Source organism: Lithobates pipiens, unplaced genomic scaffold (assembly GCF_037356315.1).
Source record: "Lithobates pipiens isolate NorthernLeopardFrog02 unplaced genomic scaffold, aLitPip1_a1.2 Scaffold_19, whole genome shotgun sequence".
Classification (NCBI taxonomy): Eukaryota; Metazoa; Chordata; class Amphibia; order Anura; family Ranidae; genus Lithobates; species Lithobates pipiens.
This window is the reverse complement of record NW_027507764.1, coordinates 442,816,594-442,843,661: the sequence shown is the minus strand read 5'-3', so window position 1 is coordinate 442,843,661 and position 27,068 is coordinate 442,816,594. Positions and strand designations below refer to the sequence as shown.

Here is a 27,068-nt window from a genome sequence, read left to right as displayed (position 1 = left end):
CACTGCTCATCGCTAATCACAGGCAGTGAGACATTTCCCCATCTGTGCAGCACACGGTCCACCAGCTTAGGTTAGGGTTGCACTGATAGCACTTTTTTTAAGACCGAGTAAAAGTACCAATCCTGTCTTTTCAAGTACTCACCGATTACTGATACTTTTTTTTTTTTTTTCTGACAACATGATCCGATCAGACTTCGTCTGATCATTTGTAGAGAATTCCGATCGGAGAAAGTGCCACGCATGCTCAGATCAAATTCCGAGATGTCAAGTCACGGTTTTTAAAGCACAATACAGACTAACAATATCTTTTTTATAATTATGAAGACTCATGGCCACTGATTAGTACCACTGATAGGTGGCACTGACGGATGGCCACTGATTTGTACCACTGATAGGTGGCACTGACGGATGGCCACTGATTTGTACCACTGATAGGTGGCACTGACTGATGGCCACTGATTTGTACCATTGACAGGTGGCACTAAGTGATGGCCACTGATTTGTACCACTGATAGGTGGCACTGACTGATGGCCACTGATTTGTACCACTGATAGGGGACTTGCAGCAGTGATGGGTGGAACTTATATGTGGCACCGATATGTGTGCACTAACTGATGGGCACTGATGGCTGGCACTGGTATGTGGCACTAACTGATTTTCAGCACTGATAGGTGGCACTTATGGGCAATGATAGGTCAAACTGATTGGTAGGCAGTGGCGCTGAAATGCAGCACTGATCATTTCTGGCAGGCTGGCATGAGAAAATGAAATCAATAAAGAGTAGAGTATACAAGAGCCCATCTTGATACACCCTGCACTCAACCTCAGTAAGCCTAGTCAGAATGCAGCAGCGGACATCTTGTTACACCCAGGCCATATAGTTAGTGAAGCTACCGATTTGTGACTGCAGGCTTACTGAGGCTGAGAGCAGGGTGTGCCAAGATGAGCGTTACATTGTACAGTCTCTGACGGAGACTCGGTAGTCACTTCTGTTAGCGATTCTGACAGCCCGGGTCACCGATTCTGATGGGTGGCACATGCGGCTGTGACACACTCCCCTGCCCCATAAGCTTATCTTCCCTTGCAAGGACTCGCTCTCACTGTGCCAGGACTCGCGCTCCGCTCCGCTCACTGACTTCTGGGAGACTCTGCATGTAAAAGTTATTGGGTGAAGCATCGGGAGCATTTGCCTTAGTACAAGTACTCGGGCAAATACTCGGTATCGGTGCAACCCTACTTTAGGTCTACCTTTTACTGCTACGTGTTTGTACCCGTGCACTGGATCATATTACATTTCCGGGTAGGGGGGCACGCATGATAACACAGCGGAAGCTGATTGGCGGGTGCAGGGTACACAGTGTCCTCTGGCACCCGCCGATCGTCAGGCAAAAAGACAGAACGGCGGTCTGCCTATGTAATCAAATTGGCATTCTGTTAGGAGGGAAGGGATGGAATTTGTGTTCCTACAAAGCAGGAAGTAAATTCCCCTAGAAAAAGCACCTCACACAGTAACCACAGGCTAGGCACACAGTTAACCCTTTCATTGCCCCTAATGGTAATCCCCTGCTCAGCCATGTGTGCTCATTAGGACAGTGACAATGCATATGTTTAGCATTGATCGCTGTATTGGTGTCACTGGTCCCCAAAAAGTTTTACTATGTCCACTGCAATATCACAGTCCTGCTATAATTTGCTGATCGCTGCCATTATTAGTAAAAAAATAAATGAACATATCCCATAGTAGTTTGTAGATTCTTTTTTTTTTTTTATGAATCTGTGATCCTCCCTTACCCTTTTCTTTATTTATTTATGAGGTGGAGATAGTTTGTAGATTCTATAACTTTTGCGCAAACCAGTCAATATACGCTTAAGTTTTTTACCAAAAATATGTAGCGGAATACATAGCACAATAATTTTTTGAAGACATTTGATTTTTTTTTTTTTCAGTTTGTTTATTGGATATGTTTTATAGCAGAAAGTAAAAAAAAAAAATATATATATATATATATATAATATATTACATTTTTTTTAACTTTTTGCTATAATAAATAAATATCCCAATTAAAAAAAACAACAAAAACACAGTTTTTCCTCCGTTTAGGCTGATATGTATTCTTCTATATATTTTGTGTATATTGATTGGTTTGTGTAAAAGTCATAGCATCTATAAAATAGGTTATTGATTTTATAGCATTTTTATTATTATTATTATTTTTATTTTTTTACTAGTAATGGCAGTGATCTGTGATTTTTATTGTGACTGCGACATTATGGTGGACAGATCGGACACTTGAGACTTTTTGAAACCATTGACAATTATACAACAATCACAGCTATAAATAGGCACTGATTACTGTATAAATGTCACAGGCAGGGAAGGGGTTAACACTAGGGAGCAATCAAGGGGTTAATTGTGTTCCCTGACTGTATGTTCTAACTGTGGGGGTTGGGACTGACTGGGGGAGGAGACCAATCGGTGTTCCTATATACAAGTAACACACAATCTGTCTCTACTCCCCTGACAGGACGTGGATCGGTGTGTTTATACACACAGATCCATGTTCCTGCTCTATCACGAGCGATCGCGGGTGCCAGCAGATATTGCGGCGGCCAGGCATGCGCATCCTGCAGACGTCATATGACGATGGGAAGTGGTTAAAGCACAAAACATAAAAACCACAGAGGTGATCAAATACCACCAAAACAAAACTCTGAGGGGGAAAAAAGACATACATTTTACAGTCGGGGCTCACGCACACTGCCGCTCAAAACAAAGCTGCTTTTACAGGCGTTTGAGCTTTTATTTATGCCTATAAAAGCTTGAAGAAGCTTGTTCTTTTTTTTTTTATTTTTTTATTTTATTTTATTTTTTTCAGCAAAAGTGTTTTTTTTTTTTTCACAGACCCTCCTAGATAATATTTTCTTAAAGTGGAACCTCCGCTGATCGGATCCCTCCCCCCCCTCCGGTGTCACAATTGACACCTTTCAGGGGGGAGGGGGGTGCAGATACCTGTCAAAGACAGGTATTTTCACCCACTTCCGGGCATAGACTCCCGTGGGAGTCTACGCCATTTCCTGCCCTGCCGCGCTGTCTGCTGGGACACACACGGGTCCCAGTGATAGCGCGGAGATTTCCTATTGCGCTGCGCGGCTCGCGCATGCGCAGTAGGGAACCGGGAAGTGAAGCCGATTCGCTTCACTTCCTGATTCCCTCACCTAGAATGGTGACTACAGCAGCCGAGAGCCGAGCGATCGATCCGCCTCGGCTGGCGGCATCGCTGGAACCCGGGACAGGTGAGTGTCCATTTATTAAAAGTCAGCAGCTGTAGTATTTATAGCTGCTGGCTTTTAATATTTTTTTTTTTGGTGGAATCCCTCTTTAACCACATATAAACAAAAAGCTGGAATAAAATGTTTCTGTGCGTTTTTACGCATTTTTGAGCTTTTTGGGGCACTCGCTAGTCTCAAAAATGCGAGTTTGGCTGAGTTTTTTTTCTGCCTGTAGGAGCACATGGCTGAAAAGCACTAGTGTGCATTGACACATTGGGGTGGATTTACTAAAGGCACTTGGAAGTGCAGTCGCTGTAGATCTGCTGATTTTATTATCCAATCATGTAAAGCAAAAAATACAGTTTTTTTATTTTCCTTGCATGTTTCCCTCAGATCTACAGCGACTGCCCTTCCATGTTCACTTCCATGTTCACTTGCAGTGCACAGTGGGTTTGCTTTTAGTAAATACCCCCATTGGCTAACATGGAGGGGAGTTTCTAGGCAGAAAACATAAGAGCCTGTAGGAGCCGCTTCTTTGAGCTGCAGTGTGCAGGAGCCCTTAAAGTAACACAGTGCTGTTTTGCAAAAAATGGCCAGGTCATGAACGGGGTAAATCTTCCATAGGTCAAGTATTTAATTCCTTGATGGCCCTCCTGATCACTCCTGTCACCCAGCCAGTGTCATTAGTACAGTATTATCACCGTATTAGTGTCACTAGAGACATCAGTGTCAGTGCCAAATTGCCCCTCACCCTATCACAGTCACATTATAAGTCACTGATTATTGCCATTTCCAGTATAGTGTCTGTACAGATCAGTATCTTGATCACAATTAGAGCTATATTAATGTCCCCAATAGTATAGGGTCCCCAGAAATTCATTTTGTTTTTTACCAAAGTCATGCAGCAGAATACATTTTGGCCTAAATTTATGAAGACATTAGATTTTATCGGATATGTTTTATAACAGTAGAAAAAAAAAATATTTTTTGAAATTTGGCCTTTTTTATTTATATAAGAAAATATAAATAAAAACAGAAGTGATAAAGTACCACCAAAAGAAAGCTCTATTTGTGTAAAAAAAAAAAAATAAATAAATAAAAATGATAAAAATGTAATTCCGCTGTCAGCATGACTGTGCAATTGCCATTTAAAGTAGTGCAGTGCTGAATAGCAAATTTTACCATAGTCATGAAGGGGGGTAAAACCTTCCAGAGGTAAAGTGGTTAACCACTTGCCTTCTGGGCACTTAAACACCCACCCTGCCCAGACCAATTTTCAGCTTTGTGCTCTCACATTTTGAATGACAATTACTCAGTCGTGCAGCACTGTACCCAAATGAATTTTTTGTCCTTTTTTTTCCCACAAATAGAGCTTTCATTTGGTGGTATTTGATCACCTCTGGGGTTTTTTATTTTTTGCGCTATAAATGAAAAAAGATTATTATTTTTTCTTCATACATTTTGGCCATCATTTATACTGCTACATGTCTTTGGTAAAAATAACCCAAATTAGTGGATATTATTTGGTCTTTGTGAAAGTTAGAGAGTCTACAAGCTATGGTGCAAATCACAACTGATAGGTGGCACAGGGGACAGATGGCACTGATAGGTGGCACAGGGGACAGATGGCACTGATAGGTGGCACAGGGGACAGATGGCACTGATAGGTGGCACTGGGGACAGGTGGGCATGTGTGTGTGTGTGTGTTTCACTGTGTGTGTACACTCACAGACGCTGCAGCACAGAAGCTCTCCCTCCTCAGACGCTGTCTCTGTGTGAGGTGGGGAGCCGGCGATGAGAGATGATCTCATATGTTTACATATGAGATCACCGCTTATTGGATAGCCCGATCGAGTGCTAAATGGCCGCTGTGATTGGCCATTTAGCATGATCTGTGATTGGCTGTGTCCGAGGGACGCGGCCAACACAGAACCTCCCCGATGCGCATTTTGGGTAACGTAAGGGATATACCCCATCATTTCTTTTTATTTCATTTTTTTTTTTTTTGCCATCTGTGTCCTATAGGGGAGATTTCCCTTCACTTCCTATCCCATAGCAAAAACAGGAAGTCAGAGTAAATCCCTCCAAAGTGAGAGGATCCGGGGCTATGATAAGAACTAGTGTCTCCACTTTCCCTTTCAATGATAATGGTAAACAGAAAAAATAGAAAGGGTGAATCTCCCCAACAGCGGCACAGACACAAATAAAAACTGACAGGTGTTCTAATCCCTCTCCACTTTTATCCAAAACTACAAAGTAAAGTTTGCCTTCAGTTATACTCTGTTTCCAAAAACAGTTACATTCAAGACATGCCTTGAATGAGAGCTGGTGTCATAGCTGATCACATGTGCAGCACCATGGCAACTGCACATCAAACAGAGGCTAGCTTCCTTGGCTGTGAAGGCTGCCAGGATTTGGTTCTGTTTTAAAGCCCTGGCAATAGCCAGCATAAAGGGTTAATAAAATACTTATCAAAGTGTTACTAAACCCAGGACCCACTATATCTGGTGTCCCACAGAACATGGAAATGCAATTATTTTAGTAAATATAAACTGCTAAATACCTTTTTTCATCAGCAGTATATAGCAGTCTTGTGACTTCTATCAGTGTCTGGTTAAAGCTTGTAGGAGGAGTTTTTATTCTCCTCTGACTGTGCTATGAGGCTACAGGACCCATGACTCGCTGATTGGCTCTGTGCTGATCACATGCACCCTGCCGAGAAAAAGAAAATCTCTCTAGCAATACATGACAAACTGAGCATGTGCAAAGTGCCTCCAAGGCTCTGTACTATCAGGAGAGGGTTAGGAGACAGTGGAAGAATGGGAGGATCAGAGAACACAGCCTTTAACACAATGCAGAGGATTAACCCCTTAGGTTCTAGATTGAGTATAACAAGCATGCTTTACTGCATATACAGAATGATTTTACAGTTGTGGGTTTAGTAACACTTTTAATACTTTTTTTTTTTTATCCTGTGTTGCAGCTACTTGCTGTCTACATGTATGGTATTTCTCAGGGGGTTCTGATGGTGAGAATACCTGATCATGCCTGTGTAATGTACACTAACATGGATGCTTGTAGTCTCCATTGGGAGAGCATGTGACAGGGTGACAATGCAGGAGAACAATTAGGAACAGGAAGTGTTGTCACCCTATGAGGACCCATTCAGACTGGCGGATACAAGTAAGAGTGCAATTTTTGCTGGCAGAGGAGCTCTCTCTATGTACATTCTGTGTGTGAACAGCTATAGCCAGATTTATAGTCCGTTTGTAGAAATCGATGGTCAGCGGCACTATTGTTCATCTGTAGTTACATGCAATTACCAGCCCTGGACACAGTTTACACCCAAGTTTTATCTGCACACAAGATAGACACAGCTGATCATCCAGTATGTATGCGGGCATAGCACAGAGTGCCCCATCTGACCGAGACCTTCATATCAGGATCACCACTGAAAATGGCAGATCATATATGAGGTTTTAGTAGTTGTGTTTCTGTACACTTGGACTGCTGACCATCCATCAGCAGCACAGTAAAGTTTTGCTCATCACCGAGGCGGTGGCGTCATTCCGCCTGTGTTTTCAGTGTTGCCACAGCAGTGTTTACCATGAGCCTCCGAGCCGTTCTCAGCTCTGTCTGTCATACAGTTCAGCAAGCTCTAAACTCTGCTTAGAAGAAAGCCTGAAGATCTCCGAGTCGGGTTACTTCCACTTTCTTTGTTCTGCTCTGTACTTGGATGTTATGCAACTTGCAGGCCCTTCCCCATAAATAGACAGATGTTTACCTGCCATAAGTAATAATAAACATGACATCAGTGCAGAACCCAAGAGCTGCTTCAATGAGTCATCCTAATCAGACAATAGAAACATGGATTGTCATGGTCATGAACCTTATTTAAAAACATGTTGTCTGTGTGGGAAAGATGCTAAATTTGTTTCACATACTGATAGTTAATAAACATCCCAAGACACTTGTGTAAAGAATCGGATCTAGGCGATCCATGGGGGACAGTTACCTGTAGAATGGGCAGGTTGGGTGAACTGCAGTACAAAGAGCAGATTGCAGTCTATTGCCGCAAGGTTAGGATTGGACAGGAGTAGCTAATAGAAATGTCCAGATTGTGTAAGCTGCGTGTTTTTAGTCATTTTTCCGTATTTTTTTAAATTTTTTTTAACAATACAGACATAATTGTACACGCGTTATTCTTGAGCGTTTAGCTTTTCCATAAAAAGGAAAAAGTTACAGGGCACAAGAGACATGAAAACTAGTGTTACAGGCATGTTCATACATCTATTGTGGTCAACACATGAAGCTTCTTTTTTTTTTTTTTTTGAAGTAGGTGGCTTCAAGCAACACTGTGCTCAGGTGTGACTAGTCTCCTTTGAAAATAATTAGTTCTAGTGTAGAGTTCTAAGCCCTTGTACACACGGTCGGAAACTCCGACCACAAAATCTGTCTGATTTTTTGTCCGAAACTGGTGTTGCATACACACGGGCAGACAAAGTTGTCAGAAAATCCGATCGTTCGGAACGTGATGACATTCGGTCGTTCCGACGGGACTACGTTCAGCCTAGTAGCCAATAGCTTTGCTCTCGTACTTTGATCTGAGCATGCATGGCACTTTGTTCGATCTGAATTCTATACAAAGATTTTCCGACAATATAATCCGATCGGACCGTTTCCGTTGGAATTTCCGACCGTGTGCACAAGGGCTAAAGCATTTCTGGTAAAGCGTAACGTCGTGCTTTGAATGGCTTGGGTATGAGCTGGGCCTTATGCTAGCCATAGACGCTACAATTTTTATCCAGCTCTTGACATCAGAAATAATAGAGGGATCAAGGCAATCTGCCACAAACTGTTTTGATTGTGACACAGTTAGGCCCCTTACACATGTGGTGGGCTCCGTTGGAGTCTGCCTGCTCAGAGGGGAATCTGTTTGCTGATCCCTGCTAAGTAGGCGGATGGCTGGTCCGTGTCTGATCCGCTTATGCAGAGCGGACTCAGCCTGCTCTCCTCTATGGGTGGTCAGAAGTAAACAAACCATCTGTCAATTTAGACATGATTGCCATCCAGATGGATGGGGAACAGATCCCTATCCATCCGTTTTTAGCAGACAAGATCAGATATCGCTGGGTGTCAATGTACGCATATCCATTAACTCCCTAGAGGAGACTGGAGGGTCCAATCAGGTCCACCCGAAAAACGGACAAATGGACTCGATTAGTCCACCCGTGTGAAAGTGCCCTTAGTGGAAGGTTGTGTTCATCCTTTGATGGTTGAAAGCGGTTTTAAAAGAATGAAATTGCCTGAAAGTTGCCATGTGTATAATCGGCATTGCCAATCACCAGGTATTATTAGTACCATCTTTCCTTTTGCAGACTTCCAGTGAAAGTATGCTTTGACTTTTCCCTGTGGAATAGTTTGAATCGGTCCTGATTTTGTACCAAGTGCTATAACAGTATATAAAGGCATTGGATGTAAACATGGTGGACCATTTTTCTTTTGGTTCTTATCTGTGGTTTGGAGACCAGAAGGGGTCTTAAAGAAGTCTCAACAGAAGTTAGACAATCTAGTTAAATCCCACAGTGCACATAGCATTTGTCCTTGTTAACATTTGTGATGTGGTTGCAGAGTAGTGTGGTTGGATAGCTGGCCCACCCCGTCCTCCTCCAATATCTGACCAATATCTGACCACGCTGAAGTTAGGAGACAGACTTCTGACTGATGGCACACAACCCCAGCTTCCTTTGAACACTGGCAGAAGAGATCTACGTCCCTCATTGCCATGCAACCCTCTTGCCTCTTCTGCTTTCTTTGTATTAACTGAGCCGTAGACCAGATAGTTCGGAGCTCTTTACTACAGTAGTAGCTGGTGGTTTCTGTTGTGAATGACCACAGCTGTAGAGGAGTGCCACCATTCCCAAATAAAATAAGCTGACAACAAACAAGTTGGCTACTACATTTGTTCCAGAGAGAATACTGTGTTGTGGACTTGTGTTTTAATGAATTACAGTGCTTCTGCCATTTACAACACAATCCATTCCTCTGAATCAGCTGGCAGCTCCACCAGGTCGTAGACTTGGTGTTTTATTAGTACCTAACCAGAGTTAAAACCTAACCAGATTTCTTGTGACTTTAATAGTTTCGACCAAGATAGTCCAACACACTATTAGCTTCACTAACAGATGCAACAACTGTGAACACTGTATACACTGTATGTAGCCGCAGCTTCCTGCTCCTAGAAGAAAGTCAAGTCAGGCTGAGCACTGCTCAGCCATTCACAGAGGAAGCTTTGTATAGATGAAATACAAAGCTTTCCTGTGACTGGTTTAGCAGCACTCAGCCTGACTTGACTTTGGTCTGGCGGGGGGGGGGGGGTCCCCATCTTACTGCTGAACACAGAGCTGTATACTGTATGTAGCTGTGCAGCACTTCCAATTGGCACATCTGTTAGTAAAGCAAATAATTCAAATTGTGAAAAAAAAGAAGAAAAGAAAAACCCCAATTAAGACTGTGAACCCTAAACCATCAAATACCAATGAGAACTACAAGTGAATACAAATACTTGTGTATGCAGAGCTGCTCGTAGTGAGACTAAATCGGGGGTCTCAAAGTGGTGGCCCTACAGCTGTTGCGGAACTATAAGTCCCATCATGCCTCTACCCATGGGAGTCCTGCTTGTAACTATCAGCCTTGCAATGCCTCATGGGAATTGTAGTTCTGCAGCAGCTGGAGGGCCACCAGTTTGAGACCCCTGGTCTAAATAGTAAAGGGAAAAATTAGCAAAACAAATTTTCATACCGCACTCTTTCATAAATATAAATCAATATTAAAGTGCATAAACTGCCATCAATAAATACCCAATCAAGTGAAGTAAATATACTTTGTATAGTGAACAAGGTGCCATCTTCCACCATGAATGTGAGCAAACCTCCTACTCAGCATACGAACATGACACCCATTACAGGTAGTCAAATGAGCCTGAGTGATGGGATGGATCCTCCAATGGAAGAGACAGTCAACACCGGTATAAAGCCAACACAATATGGTTCATATATCAAAGAGAGAAAGAGTACTCATGATGTAGTATAGAACTAATTTATTCCTTAAAAAAAGAAGCCCTTTTAGTTCAGTAAACATCCAACGGCTTGTGGACAACAGCAGGTACACTGATTACATTCCACCTGCGTTGCAGAGAGTATAAGACGGAAGTTACGCATCGCGCACTAGTGTCCCAAGGTGTTTTGTCAGCAACGTCTGACATCCTCAGGGGTGATGTGATACAAAGTATATTCACTTGATTGGAGATTTATCGTGGCAGTTTATGGACTTTAAAGTGGTTGTAAACCCTTACAAACCACTTTGACCTACAGGTAAGCCTAGATTAAGGCTTACCTGTAGGTCCAAGAAATATCTCCTAACCTACACGATTTAGGAGATATTAGCAGAAAGACAGGCACCGCTGTTTACGGCGCATGCGCCATAGACAGCGGCACACTGAGCGCGGCGCAGTTAACGGCAATATGCCGCGAGTGGTGGCTCTCATGCACATGCGCGGGAGTGACGTCATCGCGGCTCCGACTAAAGACAGCGCCGGAGCAGCTGGAGGCTCCGGACTACAGGGGACAGCGGTGACTTTGCTGGCTCCTGTGCCAGGTAGGTGACACATAATGGACTACTATGCGATGCATAGTAGTCCATTATGCTTTACCTTTGCAGGGATTCAAAGAGGAAGTAAACCCATTAGGGTTTACTTGCTCTTTAATATTGATTTATATTTATGATAGAACCCAGTATGAAAATTGATTTTGAAAATTTTTCCTTCAAATAGACTAGCTTGGTCCAACTAACTTCCCTTCACTTCCCCATTTGGCACTTTTTGGGGGGGGGAGTAGGTACCTGGTTTTGAAAGGTACCCACTCCCACTTCCGGCTCAAATTGCCATGGCCCCCCTCCTTCCCCCCACAGTCTTCTGGGACACATGACAAGTCCCAGAAGACTACGGGACCATTCACAAGGCACAGTGTGACCTGGGCATGCGCAGTAGGAAACATGCTTTGAAGCCGCAAAACTTCACTTCCTGTTTCCTTACTAGAGATGCTGGCGCCTGCACCCAAAGCCAATTGTAAAATCGCCTCGGGTGAGGACATCGCAGGATCCCTGGACATGTAAGTATCCTTATATTAAAAGTCAGCGGCTACAGTATTTGTAGCTGCTGACTTTTATTTTTTTCTGAAGGCGCCTGGAGCTCCTCTTTAACGTGGAATGTAAATTCCTTGCTACAGAAAATGATTTTTTCTCAAGTTGTTATGGGTAACGTTCCGCTTTAAAAGGAACTTCAGCTTACCCCCCCCCCCTTTTTTTTTTTTATACCCCTGCTTACTTGGTGGTGTTGTAAGCACAGCATGGATACTCACCCAGCCACCACATCCAGTGTCCTGATGACAACCTTCTGTGACCAGACACAACTCGGTCCTGCGCCGCCATCTTACTTGTGACATCTTTGAGAGGCCCGTCGGCTCTTTCGGGTGCAGCTGGCGGGGCTGCGCGATGACACACCGCTAGGCCCGGCCCCCTCCTACTAGCTGAATGGAAGACTTGAAGGCCTCTTGGGATATTTGACGTGCATATGCCAGGTTGCCCAGCAAGCCCTATGCACATCATTTGTTTAGGCAAATGATGTGCACGGAGGGGCGAGCCACACTTTCATGAAGAAAAAAACAAAACAAAGAAAAAGGAAAAGATTGACTGCCCTATTTATTAACAAGCCTTTTTAAAGTGTATTTGTGGTTGGTATACAACGGGGACCCAGCATCGCCTTATTTACTAAGCTAAATGAACACACAATTTGCTAAAAGAGCATTCACTTTGATAAGTGGACAGTCTCTACAGCTTTAAAATTAAAATCAGATGTTCATTTTCACGTTGTATTTCAGTTATTTATTAGCAGACTCCTATGACTCTGAACTATCTTGAAGTTTGTAAACTTACTTTGTGAAGTCCCTACATATTTTCTTCCTTGAATTCTGTGACACGTATTCATTATGCCCTGTGAGTAGGCACTGTTGTGTCACACATTTCACAGAACCTGCCTTCTGAACTACAGAGGTGCTGAGAGGAGGAGTCTCAGGAGGCAGTCAGTACAGGAATCACTGCTTGCAGGCAGCAAGGTACCATGGGATATGTAGTCCTTAGAATTCAAAAGTAAACATCAGAGGAAAAACTTCAAAGCATGCAGGGAATCCAGGACGTTGTGGAAAGAGATGGCCAACAGACAGAACAGAGATTTTTCAAGTAAGCTTATATTGGATTGTAAAAAAATAACCATTGTTTGTATTGTTGTTACAATGCTGTTTTAAAATGAAAGTATGCTGTGACCATAGAACCTCTGGTAAGACTCATACCTTAAAATCGAGTTGCTTGCAATGTGAATAACAAAAGGAACCTATTCAGTAAGGATGAGCTCTGGCACGTTCGCATACTCCACGTGCAAAGCCCACTAGGAAGTTGGCGCAGCGCTGCGCTAATCACAGGCAGTGAGACATTGTCCCGATGCGCGGCTGCAGAGATCAGGAAATGTCTCACTGCCTGTGATTAGCGCAGCGCTGCACCGACTTCCTGGTGGGCTTTGCACGCGGAGTATGCGAACACGCCGAAGCTCATCCTTACTGTTCAGTGATGCAATGCAAAGAGCACAGCAGATTTCTATATATTGCAGCAATGTTGGAATTTGACAGTAGAAACTAACAGCTGATTATTTCTTATATATGTCCATTTACACATCATCATAACTCCTTCTACTACTCTATTGAATAAGGGCGATTTGAACTTGTCCATTTCCTGGCAACAAAATGCATTTCAAGTAGAAACCTCATTCATTCTTGTATTTCTTTTTTTACATCTGTGCAGCCCAGCATGTTTTTAAAATATAAAACGTACCGCATTTCCTTTTTGTTTTTACGTGTGTTAAAGTGACAAACTATATTTTTTTTAAACAGCTACAAATAACATCACCTACATATATTATCATTTTTTATTTTAATTTTTTTGCAATAAATTTCCTCCTCTGAGTTTCCTTTTTAGGTTGTCCCTGGCAGCGCTGACACATTCACCATTCTGTGTCTGCCCACTGTGTCCCTGGGACCTATGGCTTTCTATATGATTCTCTTGTGCATTTGCACTAGCACCCTGTTATACAGCTCTACATGCAGCCTCTGCAAGAGCCACACATACAGGCAGCACAAGAGTGAGGCTGGGTTCACACCTCCGATGGATGCTGCTCGCAGCAGGGGTCCAGTGCGTTCCTTTTTTCCGCTTCAGGGACGAATCGGGGCCAAAATTTTGCCTGATTTCTGCCCTGAAACTGAGCCAAAGACGCACTGCAGCTGCAACGGAGATATGTGAACCGGCTCCATAGAGAACTGGTTAACACACAATCTCCTGTCATGCGAATTGGATGCGGTGAAAACCGCATCCAATTCGCATGACAGGAGATTGTGTGTGAACCAGTTCGCATGACAGGAGATTCTACCAATTCGCATGATTCTACCAATTCTACCAATTCGCATGACAGGAGATTGTGTGTGACCAGTTCTCTATGGAGCCGGTTCACATATCTCCGTTGCAGCTGCAGTGCGTCTTTGGCTCAGTTGTGAACAAAAACTGCTGCCAATCAGTGCTGTAAAGGAGGAGAAGCATCCATGTTGGTGTGTGTGTGTGTGTGTGTGGTGCCTGCAGCTGCTGCATGTAGAATTCTAGTACAAGGTGGGAGTATGCATGTTCAGAGGGACTCCATAAGTCTGCCAGGGAGCACAGGTGGTAAACAAAGAATGGAAAGTGCGTCAACATGGCCTGAGGACAACTTAAAAAAAAAATAAGCTCAAAAGAGGAAATAAAAAAGATAATGCATGTAAGGGCAGCCATACATTGATTGAAAGGGACCGGCTGACTTCCTATACATGTATGGGCAGATCAACTTGTGTACAACCAGCCTGTCAAGTTTTTCCTAAATAATCAGTGCCACCAACTGTAGCTGGTAACACTGATCAGTGTGTCTTCACAGCTGGCTTCCGAATGCATGTGTGAGCTGTTCTGCTGTGTGATTGGTCCCGCAATCTTCTGGGACCTGTGATGTGTCCTACAACACTGTGGGGGAAGAGGGGGGGTGCACTGCCTCTCAGATTGCAGCGACGATCTGACTGTCACCAGGTACTTGCTCCCCCTCCCCCCCAAAAAAAAAATCCCCAATGTGAAGGAGGAAGAGAGAAACTTTCAGTTTTGGGTGAAGTTCCACTTTAATTGCATCTGTTTTATGAAAAAAAACATTTGGACTTTAACCACTTGACCTCTGGAAGATTTTAACCCCTTCGTGACCAGAGCATTTTTTTTACTATTCAGCACTGTGTTACTTTAACTGGTAATTGCTCTCATGCAACACTGTAACCAAATGAAATCTATATCATTTTTAAATTTTTCACATAAATAGAGCTTTCTTTTGATGGTATTTGATTACCACTGTAAGACTGAAAAAAATATATTTTCTACTTTCATAGTGCCAAAAAGACAGCGCTACACCATATTAAAACGGGCTTGTAAAACCATCATCTCTATGTGTAAGTAGATTACAAACAGGTGGATGAATATAAGAAACAAAGGGGGTTACTTACGAAAGGCTAATCCACTTTGCACTACAAATGCACTTGCTGTAAATCTAAGGGGTAGATCTGAAATGAGTGGAAGCTCTGCTGATTTTATCATCCAATCATATGCAAGCTAAAATGCTGTTTTTTATTTTCCTTGAATGTCCCCCTCATATCTACAGCGACTGCACTTGTAGTGCAAAGTGGATTTGCCTTTAGTAAATAACCCCCAAAGTCTCTATATAAGCAATAATACGATTTTTGAAGATGGTTCATCAAAATATCATGGGTGAGTTCTTAATGGTTAGTCCTCATGCACACAGGGGGTTAAAAAAAAGCTGCAAAGCCAGTGCTGACACCAGGAAAAACTGCTGTAAAAACGTGATTTTAGTAATTTTTCTATTGGCGTTAATGCGTGTTTAGCAGCATTTATTTGCCTCTTCTGTTCTCCACTCCCAAATACAGTTACTACAGAGCACAAGTCGTGTGACGTGTCAAAATCAATGGTTCTCTGAGAGCCGTCTTAACCGATCCCACTTTCAGCCCATTGGTTTGACTGGAAGTCACATTCTTGTGGCATGCGACTTGTGCTCTGAGGATCTTGAAGGAGAACCCCATGCCAAAATAAAAATAAAAAATGGTGTGGGCCCCCTCCCCAGATCTATATCAGACCCTTTGAGTCTGGTATGGATCTTGAAAGGGAATCCTGCGGCAAAATGAAAAAAAAAGAAAAAAATGACGTGGGGTCCTCCCCCAAGACCATACCAGACCCTCCAGCCTAGTATGGATTTTAAGGGGAAACCCCATGCCAAAAAATAAACGTGGCCCCCCAAAATCAATACCAGACCCTGGATTACAGAACGAGAACGTGTGTGTGTGTGTGTGTGTGTGTGTGTGTGTGTGTGTGTGTGTGTGTGTGTGTGTGTGTGTGTGTGTGTGTGTGTGTGTGTGTGTGTGTGTGTATGCGTAAATGCACAAATCCCAGTTCTCAGGGGAGATGAGACAGATAATGTGTTCATACTAAGTATGAACACTGATCTCTCTCTTCCCTTAGTCCAGTGATGGCGAACCTTGGCACCCCAGATGTTTTGGAACTACATTTCCCATGATGCTCATGCACACTGCAGTGTAGTGGAGCATCATGGGAAATGTAGTTCTAAAACATCTGGAGTGCCAAGGTTCGCCATCACTGCCCTAGTCAGTCCCATCCCCCCTACAGTTAGAGCACACCTAGGAAACACAGTTAACCCCTTGATCGCCCCCTAATGTTAACCTCTTTCCTGCCAGTGTCATTTATACAGTAATCAGTGTATTCTTATATCACTGATCGCTGTATAAATGTCACTGGTCCCAGAAATGGGTCAAAAGTGTCCGATCTGTCCGCCGCAATATCGCAGTCCCGATAAAAAATCGCAGATCACCGCCATTACTAGTGCAAAAAATAAATAAATACATTTTTAAAAATGCCATAAATCTATTCCCTATTTTGTAGACGCTATAACTTCTGTGCAAACCGATCAATATACACTGCTTGCCTTTTTTTGTTTTTATTTCCTCAAAAAATATGTTGAATACTTATTGGCTTAAACTGAGGAAATTATTTTTATTTTATTTTTTTAAATATGGGATATCTATTATAGCAAAAGGTAAAAGATATTGTTTTTTATTTTATTTATTTATTTTTTATTGCTGTTTTTTTTTATAGCGCAAAAAATAAAAACCGCAGAGGTGATCAAATGCCACCAAAAAAAAAATAAGCTCTATTTGTGGGGAAAAAAAATTACAATTTTTTAATACCGCTTTAAGGTAAATTGAGTGAGACATCTGGCTACCACAGCTGCAATGTTTGCTGGACAGCATTAGTAGCTCACCAATGTTTTTTATCAGTTGTCTTGAATAGCTTTAAAAAAAGAGAATTAAGATCAGAAATAGCAGCCTCTAAAATGTGCTCCGGCTTGATGCTAGAAATTTGAACCTTTGCTCTGGTTTGAATATTCACTGTGGCCCAATAGCTAGCAATTAAGTAGTAAAAGGGATGTTCCATCATAGGCATTTGCTTGTTGGCACATTCCTCTGATCCTGTTCACAGGACATGAACAAGTAAGAAACCTTTACTATAAGTGATTGGTTTGCCCAGCAGAGGGAATCAGCAATTCTAGGCAACACCCAGATTCCCCAGATTGTTTTAGTGCAAATTTCAGCTTGCCTAAATGATTTGCTCACCATTGCTCCAGAGTATTGCAATATGTGGTCCAGCAGAACCAAGACTCTTTTTGCCATGACTTTTTGCAGTGTACCCAGGACCAGTCTACACTGCAGGCACTTTGCAATTCCTCCAGGGCCAAACTTTGCTAAGTAGACTATAATGGCAGTAACCTAGCACAGTGTTTGGCAATGAATCTTTTTACTGCCTAAGGCTTGATTCACATCTATGCATGTTGCTTTTGAGCGTTTTTGGACACGTGTTTTTACCGTGATTTTGCCATGTTTTGCGTTTTTTTTTTCTTTTCTTTTTTTTTTACACTGGTTGCTTAGCAACCAGATATATACAGTGGAAAGAAAAAAAACGCAAATAGCGGCAAAATGCGGTACTTGCGTTTTTGATGCAGGTCCATTGACTTCTATTACATGCAAAACACTGCATTTTGCATGAAAAAAGTCCCGACCCTTTCCAAAAACGCAGAGGCACAAAAATGCATTGATGTGAACATGTTCCATAGGAACCCATGTTAAAAAATTTCCTTGCATTTCTGCAAAATGCATCAAAAAACGCGCTAGTGTGAATCGAACCTTACTGGACAGTGGACAATTAACAGTCCATTAGGTACAGGCAAGTGGCACATAAAACTCCCCACACTGACATTTTTGTAAAACTTGTGTCTGTTCGCATGGGGATGATGGTTGTATAATGGATCCAAGTGCCAGAGTGGACTTTCTCTCTTAAGCATCTGTTTAATTGGCATATGGACCTTCATGCTTCAGGGATACAATTCATATGCCCTTATATTGGGACTAGCAGGTTCTGTGATATCACCCTAGTGTGGTTATATTTATCCACATTCTTTGTGAGAAATATATTTGTGAAATCATCCTTGGCACTTCTGCTGTGGCTTATCATATGCCACCCTGGGCTTTGAAGATGAACAATTTGTGTGGGACACTTCTCTAGGGGTTATATCCAGTCATTGTTTATATTGAATTAACTTGTTAGCATTTATGCAATTTTTAGTAAAAAGTCTCCAGATGAAGCCAAATTTAAAAGCAAAACCTGTTTGAGATAACTACTCCTGGTCACCATCAGTGGATATGCATTAAAACCTTCATCAATCTATGTATATGGTGTAACTGCAGGTCTTGTATTTACATGTTTTTATCCTTTGAAACTTATTTGGGTTTTATCTGAGAAATTTATATATCATTAAAAATTAGTTAATTTTATATCACGTATGTCGATATCTAGTGCTTTTTAAATGTCTCGATTTTTGATGAATCTTTTTTTTGCTCTGCCATTTTTGAGGGCTGTCAGTGCCCTTGATTTCTCCCCTCTTATCAATATATACAATACATTCATAAAGTATTCAGACCCCCTTCGCTTTTTTCAATTTTATCATGTTGCAGCCTGATACTACAGCTTTAAATTATTTATTTTTCTCATTAATCTGCACTTAGTACCCCATAATGACAGTGAAAACTGTTTTTTAGGCATGTCTGTGGATTTATTAAAAAGTAAACACTAAAATATCACATGTACTTAAAGTGGAAGTCCATTCTAAAACTCCCTGCATCTATTGACACCTGCGATCTAACACTAACCTATCTAGCTCCGTAAAGAAAAATTAGTATACGTACCTTTTCTGAAGCTAATCCGAACAGATCCCATGCTGAGCTGTTAGCCATGGCTTTGCTGTGTAGGCGGGTGCAGAGGACAGGTCTGACAACGGAAGCCCCATAGTAACTCTATGGGTGGCGTCGCTTCCCATTCATTTCACAGCCGTTTTCGGCCATGTCCTCTGCAGAGCTACCGCCGCTGGAGATTGGGTCGGATCAGCTTCAAAAAATTATGTATACTAATTTTTTCTTTACAGGGCTAGATAGGTTAGTGTTAGATCGTGGGTGTCTATAGATGCAGGGACTTTAGTTTTAGAATAGACTTCCACTTTCTTTACTCAGCACTTTGTTGAAGCACTTTTGGCAGCAATTACAGCCTTGAGTCTTTGTGGGTATGACACAACAAGTTTTGCACATCTGCCATTCTTTGCAAATCCTCTCAAACTCAGTCAGGTTCGATGGGGACTGTCGGAGGAAAGCCATTTTCAGGTCTTTCCAGAGATGTTCAATAGGGTTTAAGACAGGGCTCTGGTTGGGCCGCTCTAGGACATTCAGAGTTGTTTGCTTAGTATCATTGTCATGTTGAAAGGTGAACCTTGGGCCCAGTCGGAGGTCCTGAGAGCTGTGGAACAGGTTTTCATTGAGGATATCTCTGTACTTTGCACCATTCAGCTTCCTCTCAATCCTGCCCAGTCTCCCAGGCCCTGCTGCTTAGAATTACCCCATGGCCTGATGCTGCCACACCATGCTTCACTGTTGGGATGGTATTGGGCAGCTGATGAGCAGTGACTGGTTTCCTCGAGACATAACTTTTAGAATTGAGGCCAAACAGTTCAACTTTGTTTTCATTAGACCAAAGAATCTTCTTCCTCACAGTCTGAGAGTCCTTCAAGTGTTTTTTTGCAAAATCCAAGTGGACTTTCATGTTTTATGCACTGAGGAGAGACTTCTGTCTAGCCATACAGCCCAGATCGTTGGAGGGCTGCAATGATGGTTGTGCATCTGGAACTTTATCCAATCTCCACACAGGATCTCTGGAGCTCAGTCAGAATAACCATCGGGGTTCTTGGTCACCAGCCTTAAAAAGGCCCTTCTCCCTTAATTGCTCAGTTGGGTCGGGCATCCAGCTCTTGGAAGAGTCCTGGTTGTGCCAATATACTTCCATTTGAGAATTATGGAGTCCACTAAGCAAGCTATTCCTTTGACCTCATGGTTTTTGCTCTGATGCAGAATGCATTGTTAGCTCTGAGGCCTTTTATAGAAAGGTGTGTGCCTTTCCAAATCACGCCTAATCAATTTAGTTTACCACAGATGGCCTCAGGGCTTCAGTTTCTCCTTTTTTTTTTCATACATATGTAAAAGTTAGTAATGCAAATTTTTTAAAATACAGTAATTGCAACCTAGCAAAGTCTTTATTTTATTCTTGTTTTTCAACATTTCACCCATCTCCTTTTTTTTTTTTTTTTTATTGTAAAAAACATTTGAATCCAGTCTGTGGTATGTCCGAGTCTTAAAACATTTTCTCTATTCAAGGCTGCATTCACACCTGAGCTTTTCAAAGTCGTGAGTTTTTACAGCATTTTTTCCCGTGATTTTGACTCAATTTTGTTCAGGTCACCAATGTAAAAGGCAGAAAAACGCCTGTAATCTGCGCCAAAGAAGCCCATGTTCTTTTTTCAGCTTAGGGCATTTTTCAGACGTTTTGCTACAGGTGACAAAACACTCGGATGTGAACAGGTGCCATGACTCCTAGAGGCAGAGGCATTATGGAATTTATATTTTGTAAAAATTGAGGCTTTACATAAATGGAAATACTATCTATACAGTAACACATCTTCATCTCTCACAGCTCTATTCTAAACAGCAGGAAAGCCTTAATATGACCACTGAATAAAAGGATTCTTTTCTCATTCCATGATGGTACACACAATATCTGAAATTGTGGCTGCTTCAGTAGGAGATCCTGCTGTGTTGCTAAAAGGAAGGGTCAAGAAAACACAAATTGTTCTCCTGAAATGCCTTCTACCACCTACCCTGTTAATGTTTGCTTTTGTTCTGTTTGTTTATGAGAAACTCAAATCTATTGCATCTTTTTTATTTATTTTTTTATTTCCACAGGATGCACACACTGAAGTCGTAGCGCTAACCTGCTAGAGGTCAAATTGGTGATCTCATTAATACTTTACTCCTCCTTTTGTCGAATGTAACAAATTCATTTTAAACTATTGACCTATCATGGGAGGAGCAGTGAGCGCTGGGGAAGACAATGATGATTTAATTGACAATCTGAAAGAGGCTCAGTATATACGTACTGAAAAAGTAGAACAAGCCTTCAGAGCAATTGACCGAGGAGAATATTACTTGGAAGGTTACAGGGACAATGCATATAAAGACTTGGCATGGAAGCATGGGAACATACACCTATCTGCACCTTGTATCTATTCAGAAGTCATGGAGGCATTAAAGCTTCAACCGGGATTATCTTTTCTAAACCTTGGAAGTGGAACTGGATATTTAAGTACAATGGTGGGCTTAATTTTAGGTAAACACTTTTCATTTTTCTAATTAGTATCATTTGGTGCTGTAAATGGTTGTAAGACATTTTTTTTCAGATTTGGTTGAGCAATATATATAAGAAGAGTATATTGGAAATCACGACTAAGACTCTTAAGAACTAAACACTTCATAATTGTATTAAATCATTAGATATCTGTTTGTTATTATTCACATCTATAAGGATGGTATACATGTATAGGTTAGTGTATACTTACTATAGTAAAGAATTCCAGCTATGACATTTTTGACATAGTTACATTATGTAACTATGGATATACCATACTTGTTGGATCCCTCTAAAAGCTGTGAAGTAGTAGACATCGCTATTTCAGTGATTTCCACTAGCTTCTGGGTCCCATGCAGGGCTGCTGGCTTGCTCCATTGTGAACACAGGAGGTCAGCCACTCGGCAGAGGTGCGTTTCAGAGATTGCATTGCTTAACCTCACTCGATGCAAAGTGTTCTCTAATTGGACGAGGTGGAGCGGTGATGTCGCGCTCTCTCCACCTTTTATAGTTCTAGAACATTTTGCATTCGTAAAATGCAAAGCTTTCTCTGAATAGCGCAGTGATTTCCAGCTTCTAAAGTGATCACACAAGTTTGGTATATGCATAGTGACATGGAATTTTATAGATGGGCAACTCCTATCCTCATATTGATTAGTGGTTCCAAATGAATAGTAACTACTGCAGTAGGAAACAGACACAAAAGATACAAATGTATAAAAACGTCCTGTGAGCCGCCACTAATAAAGCCGCCTAAATGGCACAGTGAATACAGCTGCAAGCATTATACACGTCTCATAAAGTCATGCAGATATAAACAAAATGAATACATATGCTGTGCTTCAAAATGTAAATAGACTCTACACAACAAATGTTTGTCATATCAAAAAGTGCATACATGCATGTGAAATAAATACGGTGATACCAGTTTTGGCCAACTGTAGAAAGTGACAATATTGCAACGAACAAAATCATCAAATATACCAAAAAGTGCTACTGTGCATACATATGATAAATAGCTATCCCAAAAAACAAACAAAAAAACAAACAAAAAAAAAAACGTATTTATCGGCGTATAACACGCACCCCAAGTTTAGGAGGGAATTTTAAGGAAAAAAAAACCTTACATTTAAATGCCCATCAATGCAGCCTTATCAGTGTCCATCTGCAGCCTTGTCCATCATTGTACCCTTGTCATGCAGCCTTGTCCATCATTGTACCCTTGTCAGTGTAATTTTCAGCCTTGTCAGTTTTATTTGCAGCTTTTATTTTTAAAAATGGCGCCGCCGAGATGTCCTGTGTATCTTGACAGCGCTCGGTAGTTCTTGGCCGCCTTCGGCTGTTCTCGTCAGCTTTCGCCCGCTCTCGGCGGTTTTCGGCTGCCGAGAAGAGCCGAAGGTGGTTGAAAGCCGCCTAGAGTCTCCAAAATGGTGGAGGCTTGGCATATAACACGCACCTGCGATTTTCCCCTGATTTTAAGGGGAAGAAAAGTGTGTGTTTTACGTGGATAAATATGGTAAGTGTATGTATGTGTGTGTGAGTGTGATATATATATATATATATATATATATATATATATATATATATATATATATATATATAAAGCAGGTGATCTGTCAGGAAGGATCCTCATACCATCCCGACACTGGTTCGGTATTTTAGAGGTTTTTGCCTGATGTAGAGTGGTGCACTGACTCACCTGTCTAGTACCCCTCAGGGGGGGTTTATTTGTGATTAAAGGGGTTGTAAAGGTAAAAATGTTTTAAGCTATTACCACACTCTATCAGAAGGTGAAAAGAGAGCAAATCTATCACTTGAAATGTAAAAAAACAAAAAAACACCTAGTGGCGCTATACGAAATCCACACTGTTAGATAACAGTGTGCTATAATAACCAAAGATAACCCACGTGAAAATTATAAATAATGTGCATAAATATAATCAACAATACAATAAATCGTGATGAAGTAGCAACGAAATATAATCAAAAAAATATATAATCAAATATATAAATCACGCAAAAGTGATGCTGTGGATATGTGACAAAAGGTGAATAAAAATGAACACAATGACAAATAGTGCTCTAATAAAGGTGTGCAGTTCCAAAGTGACGTCAATCAAATACAATTAATGAGGAGCAATAACCGTGATGATGGCGATAGTTCAAAAAATGATTGATTCAAGTAAACATTCTGTAGTCAAGTGTCCATCAAATGCAAAACCTCCACCGCACCCTTGGTGTTCGTGCCCCCCTTGTTCAAAAAACTCACCAGCAGTATTGCCCAGCACTCTCGTGTCGGGCAAAAAACGCTTATAGTGTATACAGATGATGATTATTTCTCCAAGCCACTTCTTATGAAAACTTCGCAGGCAGAGGATAATCACTTATTATCTCAGAATTACCTCAAGGAGACAAAAGAAACTTCCCATAGTGCAATAATGTAAAGCTATTTTAATAAAACGTCAAATTTAAAATCACACTCACATGGATTCAATTAAAAACAGGCACTTCAAATAGACAATCCACTGGTCAATTCAAAGGTTCTTCCCTCATAGGCATTGGTGAGTGTACTGGAAGCAAGCTAGGTAGTATCACATAGCACCGTCTCTACACAAGGTATCTGTGTGGTACCTGACAGCAGACAGCTCAATTTGAAAACAGCGCCAAATGGTGATATCCAGTCCTTCAACCTGTATGTTCTCCTTCCTCCGCCTTCTATCAAGTCAATTACTGTGTGTGCTGGTCGCCATATAGCCACGCCCCCCGACATGTTTCGTCCAATGGACTTCCTCATGGGTTTTTAATTGAACTATTTTTTGAACTATTGCCATCATCACGGTTATTGCTCCTCATTAATTGTATTTGATTGAAGTCACTTTGGAACTGCACACCTTTATTAGAGCACTATTTGTCATTGTGTTCATTTTTATTCACCTTTTGTCGCATATCCACAGCATCACTTTTGCGTGATTTATATATTTGATTATATATTTTTTTGATTATATTTCGTTGCTACTTCATCACGATTTATTGTATTGTTGAATATATTTATGCACATTATTTATAATTTTCACGTGGGTTATCTTTGGTTATTATAGCACACTGTTATCTAACAGTGTGGATTTCGTATAGCGCCACTAGGTGTTTTTTTGTTTTTTTACATTTCAAGTGATAGATTTGCTCTCTTTTCACCTTCTGATAGATATATTTAACTTTTTAAGTGGCAGCTGGAGGGAGGGTGTGTTTGAGCGCTGTGATGATATACTAATCGGGAGGTCATTGATAGTGTATCTTGAGTTGTTTCTTATTACCACACTCTGTTACATACTGATTTCTAATAATATGATTTCCTCCAAAAATATTTTATTACCTGTTAAATTTGTATGTAATAATCATCCTCCAGCGAATCTTTCCTCTACTTCCGGGTTTGCAGTGCGCGTACATTAAAGCGCCATCACGGCAACCACGGAACTACATTTCCCGTTATGCTTCGTGGCATCCCGCATGCGCAGTGCCATTTTTTTCTATATTTCAACTAACGAGAACGAGCAACGTTCTCGTTGACACGCCGCTCAAATTAGGGGGCGGAGTCAAGGCGGGGCAGTGAAGATTAGTGCAAGTTACAAATAAGGCACGCTGCAACATCATAGACACACCCACTAACCACCAGCCCCTGTGTCTCTGAGAGAGCATCTCCACGCAGGGCTGTAGTCCTAGGGAGGGGGCGAGCACGATCACTCACCACCAGGCAAAACGGCTCGACTGATGGTGACAGGCTCCATGAAAACAAACTGGAAGTGAGGATTTCAAACAAGGATTAGTGACATTTAGAAGAGAAATCGAAGGAACAGGTAAGTGAACTAGTACTGCATTAGCTTAAAGGAAGCTAGTTGGCAAATAAAAAATGTACCTTTACAACCCCTTTAATAAACTGTTCAAACAATATTACACCATCCAGTCCTTTTTTTAGTAAACCGAGGTATTGTGCTGATGGATCCAGGAGTCTGGTTAAAACGGCTGAGCCCCAGAGGTGGTTCAGTGGTGTGTATTGACTGAGCTTAAGTGCAAAGTCACACGCTGTAAGGTGAGTGTTTATTGCCTAGGGGGGAGCACCTAGGCAATAACTTTTTTGTATAGCTATTTATCATATGTATGCACAGTAGCACTTTTTAAATAATATATTTATTATATGATTTTGTTTGTTGCAATATTGTCACTTTCTATAGTTGGTCAAAACTGTGGTATCACTGTATCTATTTTACATGCATGTATGCACTTTTTGATATCACAAAAAATTTATTTTGTAGAGTCTATTTACATTTTGAAGCGCAGTGTATGTATTCATTTTGTAGACACAAAAGATACACTCCGCATCTTTCCAAATAACTGTTCTACTTTATTATGACGCAATTGAAGGTTTTACATTGGTCCAAGCTGGTAAAAGTGCAATACCTTGAACTCTTCTTAAAGAGGAAGTAAACCCTGATGGGTTTACTTCCTCTTTTTTTCCCTGCAAAGGTAAAGCATAATGGACTACTATGCATCGCATAGTAGCTCATTATGTGTCACTTACCTGACACAGGAGCCAGCGAAGTCGCCGCTGATCCCTGTAGTCCGCCGCGTCCATCTTGCTGGTGGCGTCTCGCAGCTCCGACCAATGACAGCGGCGCAACCGCGATGACGTCACTCCCGCGCATGCGCACGGGAGTCGCGTTTTGCAGCTCCGGCGCTGTCATACAGCGAAGCCGCGATGACGTCACTCCCGCGCATGCGCACGGAAGTCGACAAATTTGGCAAATCCATTCTTGGATTTGCCGCATTTAGTGCGCCTGCGCGCCGCTGTCTACGGCGCATGCGCCGTAGACAGCGGTGCCCATTTTCGGGCAAATATCTCCTAAACCATATAGGTTTAGGAGATATTGCTTGGACCTACAGGTAAGCCTTAATCTAGGCTTACCTATAGGTCCAAGTTGTTTGGAAGGGTTTACTTCCTCTTTAAGGCCCCTTTCACACACTTTGACATGACTTTGACGCAACTTGAAGCAATACCTGTGTAATCTTGAGGTGGGACCAAAGTAGTGTATGGACTACTTTTTGAAGTTGCTGCAACTTTAAGTCGCACAGATATAAACGGTACTCATTGGGAATCATGGGTTTGCAGTCCCAAGTCGCAGGACAAGTTGATCAAGTGCGATAGGGGCCTTAACTGTTTTAATTGCACAATTCTAACTGCCAAAATGATAAATAACAGAAATTACATGTGTTGCCAAACTGTAGTATTTATGTTATGGTTAAAACAAAAATCCTATCACATGATTATCTTGTTAAAGCTTATCTAAACTCAAATTTAATATATCACAGCTTACCAATACTTTAAAGGGGTTGTAAACTCCCATGTTTTTTCAACAGGGGAGCCCCCCAGCTCCCCCCGCTTTACTTACTTGAGTCCCATGTCTCTGTGGGCGGAGACGCACTCTCCTTCTCTGCATGGGGTCCCGGCTCTTGATTGGATGGATTGATAGCAGTGCAGCCATTGGCTCCCATTGCTGTCAAACAAAATCCAATGGAGTGTCGGGGGGGGGGGGGGGGGGTGGAGCCAGGTCCGGCATGTCTATGGATGCAAATGCTGAACTTTGGAGCACGTCGCCCCCCAGGTAAATCACCAGTGGTCTAGAGAAATTATTTAACACTTGCAATGTTCAGCTTTTTTCATTTTTGTAATACCTTTATCCCAGTAGGAAAAAAAATTGCTGTATTGCTTAACCACTTT

General features: G+C 41.7%; 1 protein-coding gene across 3 annotated transcripts in view; it reads left to right on the top strand.

The window, feature by feature from the left end:
* PCMTD1 (protein-L-isoaspartate (D-aspartate) O-methyltransferase domain containing 1) overlaps nt 1–27,068 on the top strand; it is a 70,928-nt gene that overhangs the window by 1,016 nt on the left and 42,844 nt on the right. Inside the window, exons 2-3 of one of the 3 annotated variants that reach the window (XM_077492674.1) lie at nt 12,378–12,565; nt 20,857–21,280. In XM_077492674.1, the coding sequence (XP_077348800.1) occupies nt 20,974–21,280 (307 nt within the window). In that variant the 5' untranslated portion in view covers nt 12,378–12,565; nt 20,857–20,973. Of the gene's footprint in view, nt 1–12,377; nt 12,566–20,856; nt 21,281–27,068 lie in introns of those variants that run through there. The other 2 variants (XM_077492673.1, XM_077492675.1) reach the window with 2 other exon arrangements.